The 17,389-nt window shown below is 52.5% G+C and overlaps 1 protein-coding gene across 5 annotated transcripts in view; it reads right to left on the reverse strand.

Annotated features, from left to right (window-relative positions):
• LOC140114589 (sigma non-opioid intracellular receptor 1) overlaps positions 1–17,389 on the reverse strand; it is a 195,994-nt gene that overhangs the window by 159,956 nt on the left and 18,649 nt on the right. For 2 of the 5 annotated variants that reach the window (XM_072132719.1, XM_072132718.1), the window contains exon 1: positions 981–1,259. The exons of 2 other annotated variants lie outside the window; for them this stretch is intronic. In XM_072132719.1, the coding sequence (XP_071988820.1) occupies positions 981–1,019 (39 nt within the window). In that variant the 5' untranslated portion in view covers positions 1,020–1,259. Of the gene's footprint in view, positions 1–747; positions 844–980; positions 1,260–17,389 lie in introns of those variants that run through there. One more of the 5 variants, XM_072132721.1, reaches the window with a different exon arrangement.

The raw sequence follows: 17,389 nt of genomic DNA on the forward strand, positions 1-17,389 counted from the left end.
GGAAATGTGAAGTACAGGATATTGTTCAGGCTGGTATAAGAAGATCTGGACCCCAGGAACCCTTGGTGCACCCATAATAAGACCCATGACCACATGTACACATAAAAGTCATGTATATTATAAATTCAAAACACTACCACTGGATTTACAAATATACATCTATACTTCCGAACACCCCTATACAGTTATAGCAGACCCCCCAAAACATCCAGGGACCAAATATACAAACATGGCATTCCCAAAACATAATCCAGGAACATGGCGTACCCCTATACAGACATGGAGCACAAAGCACCCATATACAGACATATCAACCCCAAAACATGACCCAGGAGCACAAACACCTCTATACAGACACAGAACCCCGCAACAGGACCCAGAGACATTCAGCAATCAAATATACAAATATGACCCAGGAGCGTGGAGTACCCCAATAAGGACATTACAGCCAAGGACATGAACCATGAGCAAATAATACTACCCAGACAAATATGTCAACCCCAAACTATGACCCAGGAACTCTATACAGACATAGCACCCCTATTCTGAAAGAGAACAGAAACTGTACCCCAAGACAGGACCCTGTAATACAAAACACAACCCATTGTACAGACTCAGCACCCCAGGACATGGGGAATACTCATTACCCCCTAAATAAACATGGCAACCCCAAAACATAAAGCAGGAACTCATGGCACCCTTACCCAAACATAGCACCCAAAGAAAGGACCCAGTAATACACATTACCTGTACATAAACAACATCCAAAGTACAGGCACGTTACAGGAGGACATCCAAGACTCCTGAACAGCACAAAACTTCACAGATCCGGAGAGACAAAGTAACTGTGATAGGAACATAGGAGTATCCCAGAGCCCACAGGATCCTCCTCAATACACAGGATACCCCCGGATGTACAGTCTGCCCCCTGCTCTCAGGATCCCCGGATCTGGCAGATGATGACACTGGAATCCACTTACCAAAGCAGATTTGCTGGCGACGCTGGTGTTATCAACCATGCTGCTCTCTGCACTGCTACACTGAAGCAAAACCTCCTCAGTATTACAGCCAGGAACTCTCAGGGGGAGATCACAGACTGCTTTGCTTGCGATATTGTGGCTGTATGCGCTGACCTCCTAGGTCCTGGATATACCGGTAGCTGCTGCCCCGTCCCGTCTACACTCTGGCTGCCTGTATGCTCTGGGTCCCGGTCTCTCTTTAGTACTGTGCTATCCTCTCGGGTCCCGGTCTCACTCTTGGCTGTGCTATCCTCTCGGGTCCCGGTCTCACTCTTGGCTGTGCTATCCTCTCGGGACCGGTCTCACTCTTGGCTGTGCTATCCTCTCGGCTCCCGGTCTCTCTTGTCTGTGCTATCCTCTCGGATCCCGGTCTCTCTTGGCTGTGCTATCCTCTCGGCTCCCGGTCTCTCTTGGCTGTGCTATCCTCTCGGCTCCCGGTCTCTCTTGGCTGTGCTATCCTCTCGGATCCCGGTCTCTCTTGGCTGTGCTATCCTCTCGGATCCCGGTCTCTCTTGGCTGTGCTATCCTCTCGGCTCCCGGTCTCTCTTGGCTGTGCTATCCTCTCGGGTCCCGGTCTCTCTCTTTAGTACTGTGCTATCCTCTCGGGTCCCGGTCTCTCTTGGCTGTGCTATCCTCTCGGGTCCCGGTCTCTCTTCTTAGTACTGAGCTATCATCTCGGGTCCCGGTCTCTCTTGGCTGTGCTATCCTCTCGGGTCCCGGTCTCTCTTGGCTGTGCTATCCTCTCGGGTCCCGGTCTCTCTTGGCTGTGCTATCCTCTCGGGTCCCGGTCTCTCTCTTTAGTACTGTGCTATCCTCTCGGGTCCCGGTCTCTCTTCTTAGTACTGTGCTATCCTCTCGGCTCCCGGTCTCTCCCCTTAGTGCTGAGCTATCCTCTCGGGTCCCGGTCTCTCTCTTTAGTACTGTGCTATCCTCTCGGGTCCCGGTCTCTCTTCTTAGTACTGTGCTATCCTCTCGGCTCCCGGTCTCTCCCCTTAGTGCTGAGCTATCCTCTCGGGTCCCGGTCTCTCTCTTTAGTACTGTGCTATCCTCTCGGGTCCCGGTCTCTCTTGGCTGTGCTATCCTCTCGGGTCCCGGTCTCTCTCTTTAGTACTGAGCTATCCTCTCGGGTCCCGGTCTCTCTTGGCTGTGCTATCCTCTCGGGTCCCGGTCTCTCTTGGCTGTGCTATCCTCTCGGGTCCCGGTCTCTCTTGGCTGTGCTATCCTCTCGGGTCCCGGTCTCTCTCCTTAGTACTGTGCTATCCTCTGGGGTCCCGGTCTCTCTCCTTAGCACTGTGCTATCCTCTCGGGACCCGCTTCTGCTTGCACTGTCCTGACTCCCCGGTCTCTGTTGTCCCGTCCCGTCTACAATCTCCCGGCTGCACGGTCCTGGCGCTGCTCCTCTCTGGTTTCAGCTGTTTTCTCGCTCAGGGGATCATTTTTTTATTGCCACCTTTGCCTTTTTTTTTCGATGCAACAAGTGTGAGTCCCCGGAGTGAGAGTCAGCCCTCTGCTCTGCCATTCGCTAACAACACGTCAAGGGAGTGATAGATGGGAGGGAGGAGCAGTGACAACAGGACAGGAGCTACTACATCTCCTCTGCCCAGCAGGGACACGATGGGGGGAGTTGTGGTCATCATTATCACCAATGCACTGGGAATAACAGAGGAAACGCATCCTGCTGAAAAGACATCAGTTCTCCTAAACGATAACTATTGGGAGATTTTCATTATCGGCAGATACAATTGTCGGGGGCCCAACATGTCATCACTAGATAGCTATGAGATAGTGTAATGCCTTATTATCCCTGTAAGGGGCGCTGTAGAAAAACTGAATTCTTGTTGTGTCATGCTACCTATCACTGACTATGCCCCTTTACTATGATATCATTGATGATATGGTCATTCATTGTACAGCGCTTCAGACTATGTGGGAGCTACAGTTCCATTTCTGGTCTTTGGTCACCCTAGAAATCAAATGTAGGGGCAGATTTACCAATGCAATTGCTTGGGGCCCCAGAGATGTGCATTATAGTCTAAAGTAAGGGACAGACTTTATCCCTTTCCAATGAGAGGGAGCTCAGCGCTGGGGGGCCCTCAGTGCTCACCATGTAAAGATCACAGCTGGTGCCCCCCTATAAGTCACCCTCCATAGTGCATTATAGCAGGACTGACCCCCTGGGCGGTTTACGGTTTTTAATCCTTGTGCGGTTACATAACACTGAGGCGCTAATCCCTGGGCACATAAACCAGGGGCACCCGGGGGGCTGCGCTAACCACACAGAGACTGATGGAGAGAGTCATATGATGGACGGATAGAGATGTCAGGAGAGACAGGAGGCCGATAGCCATTACTGCGCCTCAGCCCAGGATCACCCAGGGGGCCGAATGGTAGTGACAATAAAAATACATGAGAAAATAACACCACGAACCAGAAGGGCACCTTTAATATATGATAATATTTACCCAAACAAAAAGATTCTGGAAAAAATACACCAGGAAAAGGTGAAAATAAAAAAAAAACATATACAAAAACGACAAAGAAACAAATAACAAATAGAAAGCAAAGAATATACAAGTATAGCATTACCAGAGAATAAAGCCTACGTATCATATCAGAATAAAACATTTTTTCTGTCTGTTTGGCTGGTGATTTTGGTGGAGACGGGAGTCCGGGACAGGAAGGGTTAACCCCCATGAGGTGTTTATAGAGGCAGCAGCCAGACAGACAGCACTGGGGGGGATTCCTGTCCTCTGTATGTAAACCCCCCTACCATCACCAGTAACATCTGGGATTTTATGGACTCTGTTTCATCTCTTTATCTTCTGGGGGCTCAGCCGCCTGGACAGAGGCAGACATGACCCTGCAGGCCCAGGAGCAGCCACTCATCATCATCACAGGGGGAGGGGAGGAAGGGGTTAAGTCACCGGAAAGAAGAATAAAGAGAATATTCTATAACAAAGGGGTGTCCATCCAGGTATCTGTCTCATCTTCCTTTCTTACCTATCATTTCCTCATGTCTATTATATGTCTATCTTTATTATGCAGCCTCTTTTTTCAACCTTTCCTACTACAGAATTAGCCCCTCCTAAAATTAGCCAAACTACCCCTAAAGTGTGTGCATACCCTAAGCTGCACCTCTGTGTGCTCCCCCCGTACCCCTCTCTAGGCAGGTCCTGCTTTCTATGTATTATAGTGACACCTAGTGGCCACATAGCAGACGGCCCTGGCACTAGGACTGTATCATGTATCTGCTCATGACAATATCCCGGAGATCCTGAGGCCATAACCCACAGACTCCATGCCAACATCTAACAGAAAGGAGTATTTCACTTATAATGACACGAAGCAGACAGCGCCGTTCTCTGTATAGTGTCTGAACTGAGTCACTACGGCTTCGTTCCTATGTGTAAAAGCGCTGAGATCTGTAGCTTCTCTGTGTAGCGGCTCCTTAGACAATCTGATCTATGGGGGCGCTGGGTGTCAGTATTGAGGGTCTCTGGATTAGATGTTGCCCATTGATCTACAGGTCCTAGCCTCTGCTGTCATTGTTCTGGTACAGTCAATCAAAGAATAATAATTAAGTTCAGTTTCCTATTTTTAATGGCGGCAGTGGGGGTTATTATATACTTGTACTATGATTTAATCCCATATGAGTCTTATAGATACACAGATCAAGGTTATTAGGATACACCTCTGGTGGAGCATGAGAGAGGGATCGTTGTGGCCGTTCCTGATCCCCAGGCTGTTGAGATGCAGCAGAACAAGTGCCTGGCTCTGCCACTGTAATACATGGTGCTATAGAAGAAATATTCCTAACTGCTGCTGTAATACATGGTCCTATAGAAGAAGTATTCCTAACTGCTGCTGTAATACATGGTCCTATAGAAGAAGTATTCCTAACTGCTGCTGTAATACAGTGCTATAGAAGAAATATTCCTAACTGCTGCTGTAATACAGTGCTATAGAAGAAATATTCCTAACTGCTGCTGTAATACATGGTCCTATAGAAGAAATATTCCTAACTGCTGCTGTAATACATGGTGCTATAGAAGAAGTATTCCTAACTGCTGCTGTAATACATGGTGCTATAGAAGAAGTATTCCGAACTGCTGCTGTAATACATGGTCCTATAGAAGAAATATTCCTAACTGCTGCTGTAATACATGGTCCTATAGAAGAAATATTCCTAACTGCTGCTGTAATACATGACGCTATAGAAGAAGTATTCCTAACTGCTGCTGTAATACATGGTGCTATAGAAGAAGTATTCCGAACTGCTGCTGTAATACATGGTGCTATAGAAGAAATATTCCTAACCACCGCAGTAATACATGGTGCTACAGAGGAAGTATTCCTAACTGCTGCTGTAATACATGGTGCTATAGAAGAAGTATTCCTAGCTGCGGCTGTAATACAAGGTGCTACAGAAGAAGCCTTCCTAACTGTCGCTGTAATACATGGTGCTACAGAAGAGGTATTCCTATCTGCGGCTGTAATATATGGTGCTATAGAAAATATATGCCTAACTGCTGCTGTAATAAACGGTGGTACAGAAGAAGTATTCCTAACAGCTATAGTAATACAATGTGCTACAGAAGTATTCTTGTAATACATGGTGCTACAGCAGGAGTATTCGTAAATGCAGCTATAATGCATGGTGCTACAGAAGTATTCCTAACTGCAGCTGTAATACATGGTGCTACAGAAGAAGTATTCCTAACTGCTGATGTAATTCATTGTGCTACAGAAGAAGTATCCCTAACTGCAGTCTTAATAAATGTTGCTATAGAAGAAGTATTCCTAACTGCTGCTTTAACACATGATGCTACAGAAGAAGTATTCCTAACTGCTGCTTTAACACATGATGCTACAGAAGAAGTATTCCTAACTGCTGCTGTAATACATGGTCCTATAGAAGAAATATTCCTAACCACCGCAGTAATACATGGTGCTATAGAAGAAGTATTCCTAACTGCAGCTGTAATACATGGTGCTATAGAAGAAATATTCCTAACTGCTGCTGTAATACATGGTCCTATAGAAGAAATATTCCTAACCACCGCAGTAATACATGGTGCTATAGAAGAAGTATTCCTAACTGCAGCTGTAATACATGGTGCTATAGAAGAAGTATTCCTAACTGCTGCTGTAATACATGGTGCTACAGAAGAAGTATTCCTAACTGCCTCAGTAATACATAGTGCAATAGAAGTATTCCTAACTGCAGCTGTAATACATGGTGCTACAGAAGAAGTATTCCTAACTGCCGCAGTAATACATAGTGCAATAGAAGAAGTATTCCTAACTGCCGCTGTAATACATGGTGCTATAGAAGAAGTATTCCTAACTGCCGCAGTAATACATAGTGCAATAGAAGAAGTATTCCTAACTGCAGCTGTAATACATGGTGCTACAGAAGAAGTATTCCTAACTGCCGCTGTAATACAAAGTGCAATAGAAGAAGTATTCCTAACTGCAGCTGTAATACATGGTGCTATTGAAGAAGTATTCCTATCTGCTGCTGTGATACAAGATGCTACAAAATAAGTATTTCTATCTGTTGTAATACATGGTACTATAGAAGAAGTATTCTTATCTGCTGCTGTAATACAGGGTGCTATTGGAGAAGTATTCCGAAATGTGGCTGTAATACATGGTGCTACAGAAGAAGTATTCCTATCTGCTTCTGTAATTCATGGTGCTACAGAAAAATTATTCCTAACTGCTGCTGTAATAAATTATGCTATAGGAGAAGTATTCCTAACTGCCGCTGTAATACATGGTGCTATATACAAAGTATTTCTTACTGCAGCTTAAATACATGGTGCTACAGAAGAAGTATTCCTATCTGCTGCTGTAATTCATGGTGCTATAGAAGAAGTATTCCTATCTGCTGCTGTAATTCATGGTGCTATAGAAGAAGTATTCCAAAATTTTGCTGCCCCAGTGACAATTGGAGCTTCAAGTTTTTTTGCTGTAATGGGACCAAGGATTATCCATAAATCTTCATTACAGACACCTTACAGCTGATCATTGCAGCCGGGGACTATAGTAACATCCAGAGAGGTCACAGGGGTCCCAGGGGGCAGAGAGGTCCGTCTGTAACTAGGGGTCGTCTGTAAGTTGGGTGTCCTTAAGTAGGGGACAACCTGTATTCCTAATTGCTGCTGTGATACATGGTGCTATAGGGAAAGTATGTACAGAGTGGGGGACATTTACTTAGAGTGCCGATGTCTGCATTGGCTTTGTTACCGACCTGCTCTCGGAAAGAAGATACACATTTAACCCCTTAAGGACGGAGGGTTTTTCGGCTAATTTCTCGCTCTCCATAACTTTTTCATTTTTCCGTGTACAGACCTGTGTGAGGGCTTATTTTGTGCGTAACAAATTTTACTTTCCCGTAATGTTATTTATTTTAACATGCCGTGTACTGCGAAGCTGAAAAAAAATTCCAAATGTGGAAAAATTGAAAAAAAACTGCATGTGCGTCATGTTCTTGTGGGCTCAGTTTTTACGACTTTCACTCTTCGCTCCAAATAACACGCCTACTTTATTCTTTGGTTCGGTGCGATCGCGGTGATACCAAATTTATATAGGTTTTATTGTGTTTTAATACATTTTCAAAAATTAAACGAATGTGTACAAAAAAGAAAAAAATTTTTTTGCCATCTTCTGACGCTAATAACTTTTTCATACTTTGGCGCACGGAAATGTGTGAGGTGTCATTTTTTGCGAAATGAGGCGACGTTTTCATTGCTACCATTTTGAGGTCTGTGCGACATTTTGATCATTTTTTATTTCGTTCGGGGGCGTGGCGATCGAAAAAAAGATGGCGGCGCCCGCGCGCCGCCGTCTTTTAAACGCCGCCCGCGACTTTGCGGGCGGCGTTTAGAGGGTTAATAGACGCGATCGGTGCAAGCACCGACCGCGGTTATTAGCGGTGGGGGTTTTGTGCAAAATGCAAAAACCCCCACCTCTGTATGAAGAGGACTCAGCCCGTGAGCCCTCTTCATACATCCCTTATACCTCTGCGCCGTAGAGCTACGGCGCAGAGCGTTAAGGGGTTAATATTGTAGAGCTGTGCAGAGACATTTCTGTCCCCGAGACCATTTTCTGTCCCTGGGACCAAAATCTGTCCCAAGCACCAGAAATGTGTCCAACAGTCCCTGCTAGACCAGTTTTCTTTTGGTCTACTTTCCGCCAGTTTACAGCGCCCAAAAATGGCTGTGACACATATTAATTGTGTCTGAGTTTCCACTCCGCCAAAGCCACGCCCCTTTTCGGAGAAGAGTCGGAGCAGACGGAAAAAGTCATTTTTTCTGTCCCCGACAGCTAATAAATAGGTCTAAGAGCAGAACATGTGGTGAGAGCGCCACAAAACTGGCGGAAACGCCATAGTAAATGTCCCCCAATGAGTTTCTCTCTTCTCTTCTCTTGTGATTAGAGCTGGGGAACAGGTGGAACCAATGGGATCTGCCAAATTTCCTGACTCACACACACGTTTCTGAAGTCTATTGTGGGGAGCGCCAAGTAGTGGGCACTCGCTGGGGTGAGGGGGCATCACATCATCACGGACAATTATCCGGATTGTAGTGATGCTGTGTAACAACGTTCTTCTCTGTTTCCATACTGATACATTGTAACAAAATGCTACAAGTTATAATCAGCAGAGAATATACCGCGAGGCGCCTTCCAGCCTGTCCTCCCCGCAGCAGTGTCAGTACAGGGGGAGAGTGTGAGGTCTGTGTGATCCGGAGGGGGGTCATCTATAAGGAATCTATCACTTCCCTGTGAAGAGGAAGCCGCTCTACCGCCCCCTGTCTTTGATGTGACTTCCCCTGTAGTGATGTGGTAGAGGAGCTGTCACCCAGAAATCCGGCACCAGCAGATGTCACTAAATGTTGCCTCATGTTCTTGTGGGCGCAGTTTTTAGGACTTTCACCGTGCGCTCCAGATAACTTGGGTTCGGTGCTATTGCGCTGATACCAAATTTAAATAGTTTTTATTGCGTTTTCACACATTTTTAAAAATTTGCATCAATTATCATCAGCAATGACCGTTTATATATTTTGATAGATCGACACTTCCCATCAATCTCCACCTCACCCAACACTATAGTTATCCCCTACCCTGTGCTGGGGATAGGATGACCAGTGGGGGTCCGACTGCTGGGGGTCCCTTAGATGTAGCAGGACCTCCCACTCACCACCAATCATGGGACAGATTTTAGCTCTGCCCCACGCTGTTTGTAAGTCTAGTGATGTCACAGGATAGGAGGGGAAAATAATGGCAAGTGCTAACTATAAGAAGCCACCATAAATATCCCCCGATGTGTGTATGAGGCTAGTGATGTCACAGGATCAGTGTGTGTATGAGGCTAGTGATGTCACAGGATCAGTGTGTGTATAGGGATCTAGTGATGTCACAGGATCAGTGTGTGTATGAGGCTAGTGATGTCACAGGATCAGTGTGTGTATGAGGCTAGTGATGTCACAGGATCAGTGTGTGTATGAGGCTAGTGATGTCACAGGCTCAGTGTGTGTATAAGAATCTAGTGATGTCACAGGATCAGTGTGTGTATGAGGCTAGTGATGTCACAGGATCAGTGTGTGTATGAGGCTAGTGATGTCACAGGATCAGTGTGTGTATGAGGCTAGTGATGTCACAGGATCAGTGTGTGTATAGGGATCTAGTGATGTCACAGGATCAGTGTGTGTATGAGGCTAGTGATGTCACAGGATCAGTGTGTGTATGAGGCTAGTGATGTCACAGGATCAGTGTGTGTATGAGGCTAGTGATGTCACAGGCTCAGTGTGTGTATAAGAATCTAGTGATGTCACAGGATCAGTGTGTGTATAGAATCTAGTGATGTCACAGGCTCAGTGTGTGTATAAGAATCTAGTGATGTCACAGGATCAGTGTGTGTATAAGAATCTAGTGATGTCACAGGCTCAGTGTGTGTATAAGAATCTAGTGATGTCACAGGATCAGAATGTGTATAGGAATCTAGTGATGTCACAGGATCATTGTGTGTATAGGAAACTAGTTTCTGCCCTCTTCATCTTCTGCAGTAATCTTCTCTGTGGTCTCCCAGATAACTCTGTAACACCTCTCCAATCCATCCATAATTCTGCTGCTCGGCTCATCCCTCTGTCTCCTGGCTTCTCCTCTGCCTCTCCTCTCTGCTGCCCGACTCATCCCTCTGTCTCCTGGCTTCTCCTCTGCCTCTCCTCTCTGCTGCCCGGCTCATCCCTCTGTCTCCTGGCTTCTCCTCTGCTTCTCCTCAGCCTCTCCTATCTGCTGTTCGGCTCATCCCTCTGTCTCCTGGCTTCTCCTCTGCCTCTCCTCTCTGCTGCCCGGCTCATCCCTCTGTCTCCTCTGTCTCTCCTCTCTGCTGCCCAGCTCATCCCTCTGTCTCCTGGCTTCTCCTCTGCTTCTCCTCTCTGCTGCCCGGATCATCCCTCTGTCTCCTCTGCTTCTCCTCTGCCTCTCCTCTCTGCTGCCCGGCTCATCCCTCTGTCTCCTGGCTTCTCCTCTGCCTCTCCTCTCTGCTGCCCGGCTCATCCCTCTGTCTCCTCTGCTTCTCCTCTGCCTCTCCTCTCTGCTGCCCGGCTCATCCCTCTGTCTCCTGGCTTCACCTCTGCCTCTCCTCTCTGCTGCCCGGCTCATCCTTCTGTCTCCACTGCTTCTCCTCTGCCTCTCCTCTCTGCTGCCCCGCTCATCCCTCTGTCTCCTGGCTTCTCCTCTGCCTCTCCTCTCTGCTGCCCGGCTCATCCCTCTGTCTCCTCTGTCTCTCCTCTCTGCTGCCCAGCTCATCCCTCTGTCTCCTGGCTTCTCCTCTGCTTCTCCTCTCTGCTGCCCGGATCATCCCTCTGTCTCCTCTGCTTCTCCTCTGCCTCTCCTCTCTGCTGCCCGGCTCATCCCTCTGTCTCCTGGCTTCTCCTCTGCCTCTCCTCTCTGCTGCCCGGCTCATCCCTCTGTCTCCTCTGTCTCTCCTCTCTGCTGCCCAGCTCATCCCTCTGTCTCCTGGCTTCTCCTCTGCTTCTCCTCTCTGCTGCCTGGATCATCCCTCTGTCTCCTCTGCTTCTCCTCTGCCTCTCCTCTCTGCTGCCCGGCTCATCCCTCTGTCTCCTGGCTTCTCCTCTGCCTCTCCTCTCTGCTGCCCGGCTCATCCCTCTGTCTCCTCTGCTTCTCCTCTGCCTCTCCTCTCTGCTGCCCGGCTCATCCCTCTGTCTCCTGGCTTCACCTCTGCCTCTCCTCTCTGCTGCCCGGCTCATCCTTCTGTCTCCACTGCTTCTCCTCTGCCTCTCCTCTCTGCTGCCCCGCTCATCCCTCTGTCTCCTGGCTTCTCCTCTGCCTCTCCTCTCTGCTGCCCGGCTCATCCTTCTGTCTCCACTGCTTCTCCTCTGCCTCTCCTCTCTGCTGCCCCGCTCATCCCTCTGTCTCCTGGCTTCTCCTCTGCCTCTCCTCTCTGCTGCCCGGCTCATCCCTCTGTCTCCTGGATTCTCCTCTGCCTCTCCTCTCTGCTGCCCGGCTCATCCCTCTGTCTCCTCTGCTTCTCCTTTCTGCTGCCCAGCTCATCCCTCTGTCTCCTGGCTTCTCCTCTGCCTCTCCTCTTTGCTGCCCGGCTCATCCCTCTGTCTCCTGGCTTCTCCTCTGCCTCTCCTCTCTGCTGCCCGGCTCATCCCTCTGTCTCCTCTGCTTCTCCTCTCTGCTGCCCGGCTCATCCCTCTGTCTCCTGGCTTCTCCTCTGCCTCTCCTCTCTGCTGCCCGGCTCATCCCTCTGTCTCCTGGCTTCTCCTCTGCCTCTCCTCTCTGCTGCCCGGCTCATCCATCTGTCTCCTCTGCCTCTCCTCTCTGCTGCCCGGCTCATCCCTCTGTCTCCTCTGCCTCTCCTCTCTGCTGCCCGGCTCATCCATCTGTCTCCTCTGCCTCTCCTCTCTGCTGCCCGGCTCATCCCTCTGTCTCCTGGCTTCTCCTCTGCCTCTCCTCTCTGCTGCCCGGCTCATCCCTCCGTCTCCTGGCTTCTCCTCTGCCTCTCCTCTCTGCTGCCCGGCTCTTCCCTCTGTCTCCTGGCTTCTCCTCTGCCTCTCCTCTCTGCTGCCCGGCTCATCCCTCTGTCTCCTGGCTTCTCCATTGCCTCTCCTCTCTGCTGCCCGGCTCATCCATCTGTCTCCTGGCTTCTCCTCTCAGCTGCCCGGCTCATCCATCTGTCTCCTGGCGTCTCCTCTGCTTCTCCTCTCTGCTGCCCGGCTCATCCATCTGTCTCCTGGCTTCTCCTCTCTGCTGCCCGGCTCATCCCTCTGTCTCCAGGCTTCTCCTCTCTGCTCCCCGGCTCATACCTCTGTCTCCTCTGCTTCTCCTCTCTGCTGCCCGGCTCATCCATCTGTCTCCTGGCTTCTCCTCTCTGCTCCCCGGCTCATACCTCTGTCCCCTGGCTTCTCCTCTGCCTCTCCTTTCTGCTGCCCGACTCATCCCTCTGTCTCCTGGCTTCTCCTCCGCCTCTCCTCTCTGCTGCCCGGCTCATCCCTCTGTCTCCTGGCTTCTCCTTCACTTTTCCTCCTCTCTGCTGCCCGACTCATCCCTCTGTCTCCTGGCTTCTCCTCTGCCTCTCGTCTCTGCTGCCCGGCTCATCCCTCTGTCTCCTCTGCTTCTTCTCTGCCTCTCCTCTCTGGTGCCCGGCTCATCCCTCTGTCTCCTGGCTTCTCCTCTCTGCTGCCCGGCTCATCCCTCTGTATCCTGGCTTCTCCTCTGCCTCTCCTCTCTGCTGCCCGGCTCACCCCTCTGTCTCCTCTGCTTCTCCTTTCTGCTACCCAGCTCATCCCTTTGTCTCCTGGCTTCTCCTCTGCCTCTCCTCTCTGCTGCCCGGCTCACCCCTCTGTCTCCTCTGCTTCTCCTTTCTGCTGCCCAGCTCATCCCTCTGTCTCTTGGCTTCTCCTCTGCCTCTCCTCTTTGCTGCCCGGCTCATCCCTCTGTCTCCTGGCTTCTCCTCTCTGCTGCCCGGCTCATCCCTCTGTCTCCTGGCTTCTCCTCTGCCTCTCCTCTCTGCTGCCCGGCTCATCCCTCTGTCCCCTGGCTTCTCCTCTGCCTCTCCTCTCTGCTGCCCGGCTCATCCCTCTGTCTCCTGGCTTCTCCTCTGCCTCTCCTCTCTGCTGCCCGACTCATCCCTCTGTCTCCTGGCTTCTCCTCCGCCTCTCCTCTCTGCTGCACGGCTCATCCCTCTGTCTCCTGGCTTCTCCTCTGCCTCTCCTCTCTGCTGCCCAGATCATCCCTCTGTCTCCTCTGCTTCTCCTCTGCCTCTCCTCTCTGCTGCCCGGCTCATCCCTCTGTCTCCTGGCTTCTCCTCTGCCTCTCCTCTCTGCTGCCCGGATCATCCCTCTGTCTCCTCTGCTTCTCCTCTGCCTCTCCTCTCTCCTGCCCAGCTCATCCCTCTGTCTCCTGGCTTCTCCTCTTTGCTGCCCGGCTCATCCCTCTGTCTCCTGGCTTCTCCTCTGCCTCTCCTCTCTGCTGCCCGGCTCACCCCTCTGTCTCCTCTGCTTCTCCTTTCTGCTGCCCAGCTCATCCCTCTGTCTCTAGGCTTCTCCTCTGCCTCTCCTCTCTGCTGCCCGGCTCATCCCTCTGTCTCCTGGCTTCTCCTCTGCCTCTCCTCTCTGCTGCCCGGCTCATCCCTCTGTCTCCTGGCTTCTCCTCTCTGCTGCCCGACTCATCCCTCTGTCTCCTGGCTTCTCCTCTGCCTCTCCTCTCTGCTGCCCGGCTCATCCCTCTGTCTCCTGGCTTCTCCTCTGCCTCTCCTCTCTGCTGCCCGGCTCATCCCTCTGTCTCCTGGCTTCTCCTCTGCTTCTCCTCTCTGGTACCCGGCTCATCCCTCTGTCTCCTGGCTTCTCCTCTGCCATTCCTCTCTGCTGCCCGGCTCATCCCTCTGTCTCCTGGCTTCTCCTCCGCCTCTCCTCTCTGCTGCCCGACTCATCCCTCTGTCTCCTGGCTTCTCCTCTGCCTCTCCTCTCTGCTGCCCGGCTCATCCCTCTGTCTCCTCTGCTTCTCCTCTGCCTCTCCTCTCTGCTGCCCGGATCATCCCTCTGTCTCCTGGCTTCTCCTCTCTGCTGCCCGGCTCATCCCTCTGTCTCCTGGCTTCTCCTCTGCCTCTCCTCTCTGCTGCTCGGCTCATTCCTCTGTCTCCTCTGCTTCTCCTCTGTCTCTCCTCTCTGCTGCCCGGCTCATCCCTCTGTCTCCTGGCTTCTCCTCTGCCTCTCCTCTCTGCTGCCCGGCTCATCCCTCTGTCTCCTGGCTTCTCCTCTGCCTCTCCTCTCTGCTGCCCGGCTCATCCATCTGTCTCCTGGCTTCTCCTCTGCCTCTCCTCTCTGCTGCCCGGATCACCCCTCTGTCTCCTCTGCTTCTCCTTTCTGCTGCCCGGCTCATCCCTCTGTCTCTAGGCTTCTCCTCTGCCTCTCCTCTCTGCTGCCCAGCTCATCCCTCTGTCTCCTCTGCTTCTCCTCTCTGCTGCCCGACTCATCCCTCTGTCTCCTGGCTTCTCCTCTGCCTCTCCTCTCTGCTGCCCGGCTCATCCCTCTGTCTCCTGGCTTCTCCTCTGCCTCTCCTCTCTGCTGCCCGGCTCATCCCTCTGTCTCCTGGCTTCTCCTCTGCCTCTCCTCTCTGCTGCCCGGCTCATCCCTCTGTCTCCTGGCTTCTCCTCTGCTTCTCCTCTCTGGTACCCGGCTCATCCCTCCGTCTCCTGGCTTCTCCTCTGCCATTCCTCTCTGCTGCCCGGCTCATCCCTCTGTCTCCTGGCTTCTCCTCCGCCTCTCCTCCCTGCTGCCCGACTCATCCCTCTGTCTCCTGGCTTCTCCTCTGCCTCTCCTCTCTGCTGCCCGGCTCATCCCTCTGTCTCCTCTGCTTCTCCTCTGCCTCTCCTCTCTGCTGCCCGGATCATCCCTCTGTCTCCTGGCTTCTCCTCTGCCTCTCCTCTCTGCTGCCCGGCTCATCCCTCTGTCTCCTCTGCTTCTCCTCTGCCTCTCCTCTCTGCTGCCCGGATCATCCCTCTGTCTCCTGGCTTCTCCTCTGCCTCTCCTCTCTGCTGCCCGGCTCATCCCTCTGTCTTCTGGCTTCTCCTCTGCCTCTCCTCTCTGCTGCCCGGCTCATCCCTCTGTCTTCTGGCTTCTCCTCTGCCTCTCCTCTCTGCTGCCCGGCTCATCCCTCTGGCTCCTGGCTTCTCCTCTGCCTCTCCTCTCTGCTGCCCGGCTCATCCCTCTGTCTCCTGGCTTCTCCTCTGCCTCTCCTCTCTGCTGCCCGGCTCATCCCTCTGTCTCCTGGCTTCTCCTCTGCCTCTCCTCTCTACTGCCCGGCTCATCCATCTGTCTCCTGGCTTCTCCTCTGCTTCTCCTCTCTGCTGCCCGGCTCATCCATCTGTCTCCTGGCTTCTCCTCTCTGCTGCCCGACTCATCCCTCTGTCTCCTGGCTTCTCCTCTGCCTCTCCTCTCTGCTGCCCAGCTCATCTCTCTGTCTCCTGGCTTCTCCATTGCCTCTCCTCTCTGCTGCCCGGCTCATCCCTCTGTCTCCTGGCTTCTCCTCTGCCTCTCTTCTCTGCTGCCCGGCTCATCCATCTGTCTCCTGGCTTCTCCTCTGCTTCTCCTCTCTGCTGCCCGGCTCATCCATCTGTCTCCTGGCTTCCCCTCTCTGCTTCTCGGCTCATCCCTCTGTCTCCTGGCTTCTCCTCTGCTTCTCCTCTCTGCTGCCCGGCTCATCCATCTGTCTCCTGGCTTCTCCTCTGCCTCTCCTCTCTGCTGCCCAGCTCATCCCTCTGTCTCCTGGCTTCTCCTCTGCCTCTCCTCTCTGCTGCCCGGCTCATCCCTCTGTCTCCTGGCTTCTCCTCTGCCTCTCCTCTCTGCTGCCCGGCTCATCCATCTGTCTCCTGGCTTCTCCTCTGCTTCTCCTCTCTGCTGCCCGGCTCATCCATCTGTCTCCTGGCTTCTCCTCTCTGCTTCTCGGCTCATCCCTCTGTCTCCTGGCTTCTCCTCTGCTTCTCCTCTCTGCTGCCCGGCTCATCCATCTGTCTCCTGGCTTCTCCTCTGCCTCTCCTCTCTGCTGCCCGGCTCATCCCTCTGTCTCCTGGCTTCTCCTCTGCTTCTCCTCTCTGCTGCCCAGATCATCCCTCTGTCTCCTCTGCTTCTCCTCTGCCTCTCCTCTCTGCTGACCGGCTCATCCCTCTGTCTCCTCTGCCTCTCCTCTCTGCTGCCCGGCTCATCCCTCTGTCTCCTCTGCTTCTCCTCTGCCTCTCCTCTCTGCTGCCCCACTCATCCCTCTGTCTCCTGGCTTCTCCTCTGCCTCTCCTCTCTGCTGCCTGGCTCATCCCTCTGTCTCCTGGCTTCTCCTCTCTGCTGCCCGGCTCATCCCTCTGTCTCCTGGCTTCTCCTCTCTGCTGCCCGGCTCATCCCTCTGTCTCCTCTGCTTCTCCTCGCTGATGCCCGGCTCATCCCTCTGTCTCCTGGCTTCTCCTCTCTGCTGCGCGGCTCATCCCTCTGTCTCCTGGCTTCTCCTCTGCCTCTCCTCTCTGCTGCCCGGCTCATCTCTCTGTCTCCTCTGCCTCTCCTCTCTGCTGCCCGGCTCATTCCTCTGTCTCCTGGCTTCTCCTCTCTGCTGCCCGGCTCATCCCTCTGTCTCCTGGCTTCTCCTCTGCCTCTCCTCTCTGCTGCCCGGCTCATCCCTCTGTCTCCTGGCTTCTCCTCTGCCTCTCCTCTCTGCTGCCCGGCTCATCCCTCTGTCTCCTGGCTTCTCCTCTCTGCTGCCCGGCTCATCCCTCTGTCGCCTCTGCTTCTCCTCTCTGCTGCCCGGCTCATCCCTCTGTCTCCTGGCTTCTCCTCTGCCTCTCCTCTCTGCTGCCCGGCTCATCCCTCTGTCTCCTCTGCCTCTCCTCTCTGCTGCCTGGCTCATCCCTTTGTCTCCTGGCTTCTCCTCTGCCTCTCCTCTCTGCTGCCCGGCTCATCCATCTCTCTCCTGGCTTCTCCTCTGCCTCTCCTCTCTGCTGCCCCGCTCATCCCTCTGTCTCCTCTGCCTCTCCTCTCTGCTGCCCGGCTCATCCCTTTGTCTCCTGGCTTCTCCTCTCTGCTGCCCGGCTCATCCCTCTGTCTCCTCTGCTTCTCCTCGCTGATGCCCGGCTCATCCCTCTGTCTCCAGGCTTCTCCTCTGCCTCTCCTCTCTGCTGCCCCGCTCATCCCTCTGTCTCCTCTGCTTCTCCTCTGCCTCTCCTCTCTGCTGCCCGGCTCATCCCTTTGTCTCCTGGCTTCTCCTCTGCCTCTCCTCTCTGCTGCTCGGCTCATCCCTTTGTCTCCTGGCTTCTCCTCTGCTTCTCCTCTCTGCTGCCAGGCTCATCCCTCTGT

This window comes from Engystomops pustulosus, chromosome 1 (genome assembly GCF_040894005.1).
Source record: "Engystomops pustulosus chromosome 1, aEngPut4.maternal, whole genome shotgun sequence".
Classification (NCBI taxonomy): domain Eukaryota; kingdom Metazoa; phylum Chordata; class Amphibia; order Anura; family Leptodactylidae; genus Engystomops; species Engystomops pustulosus.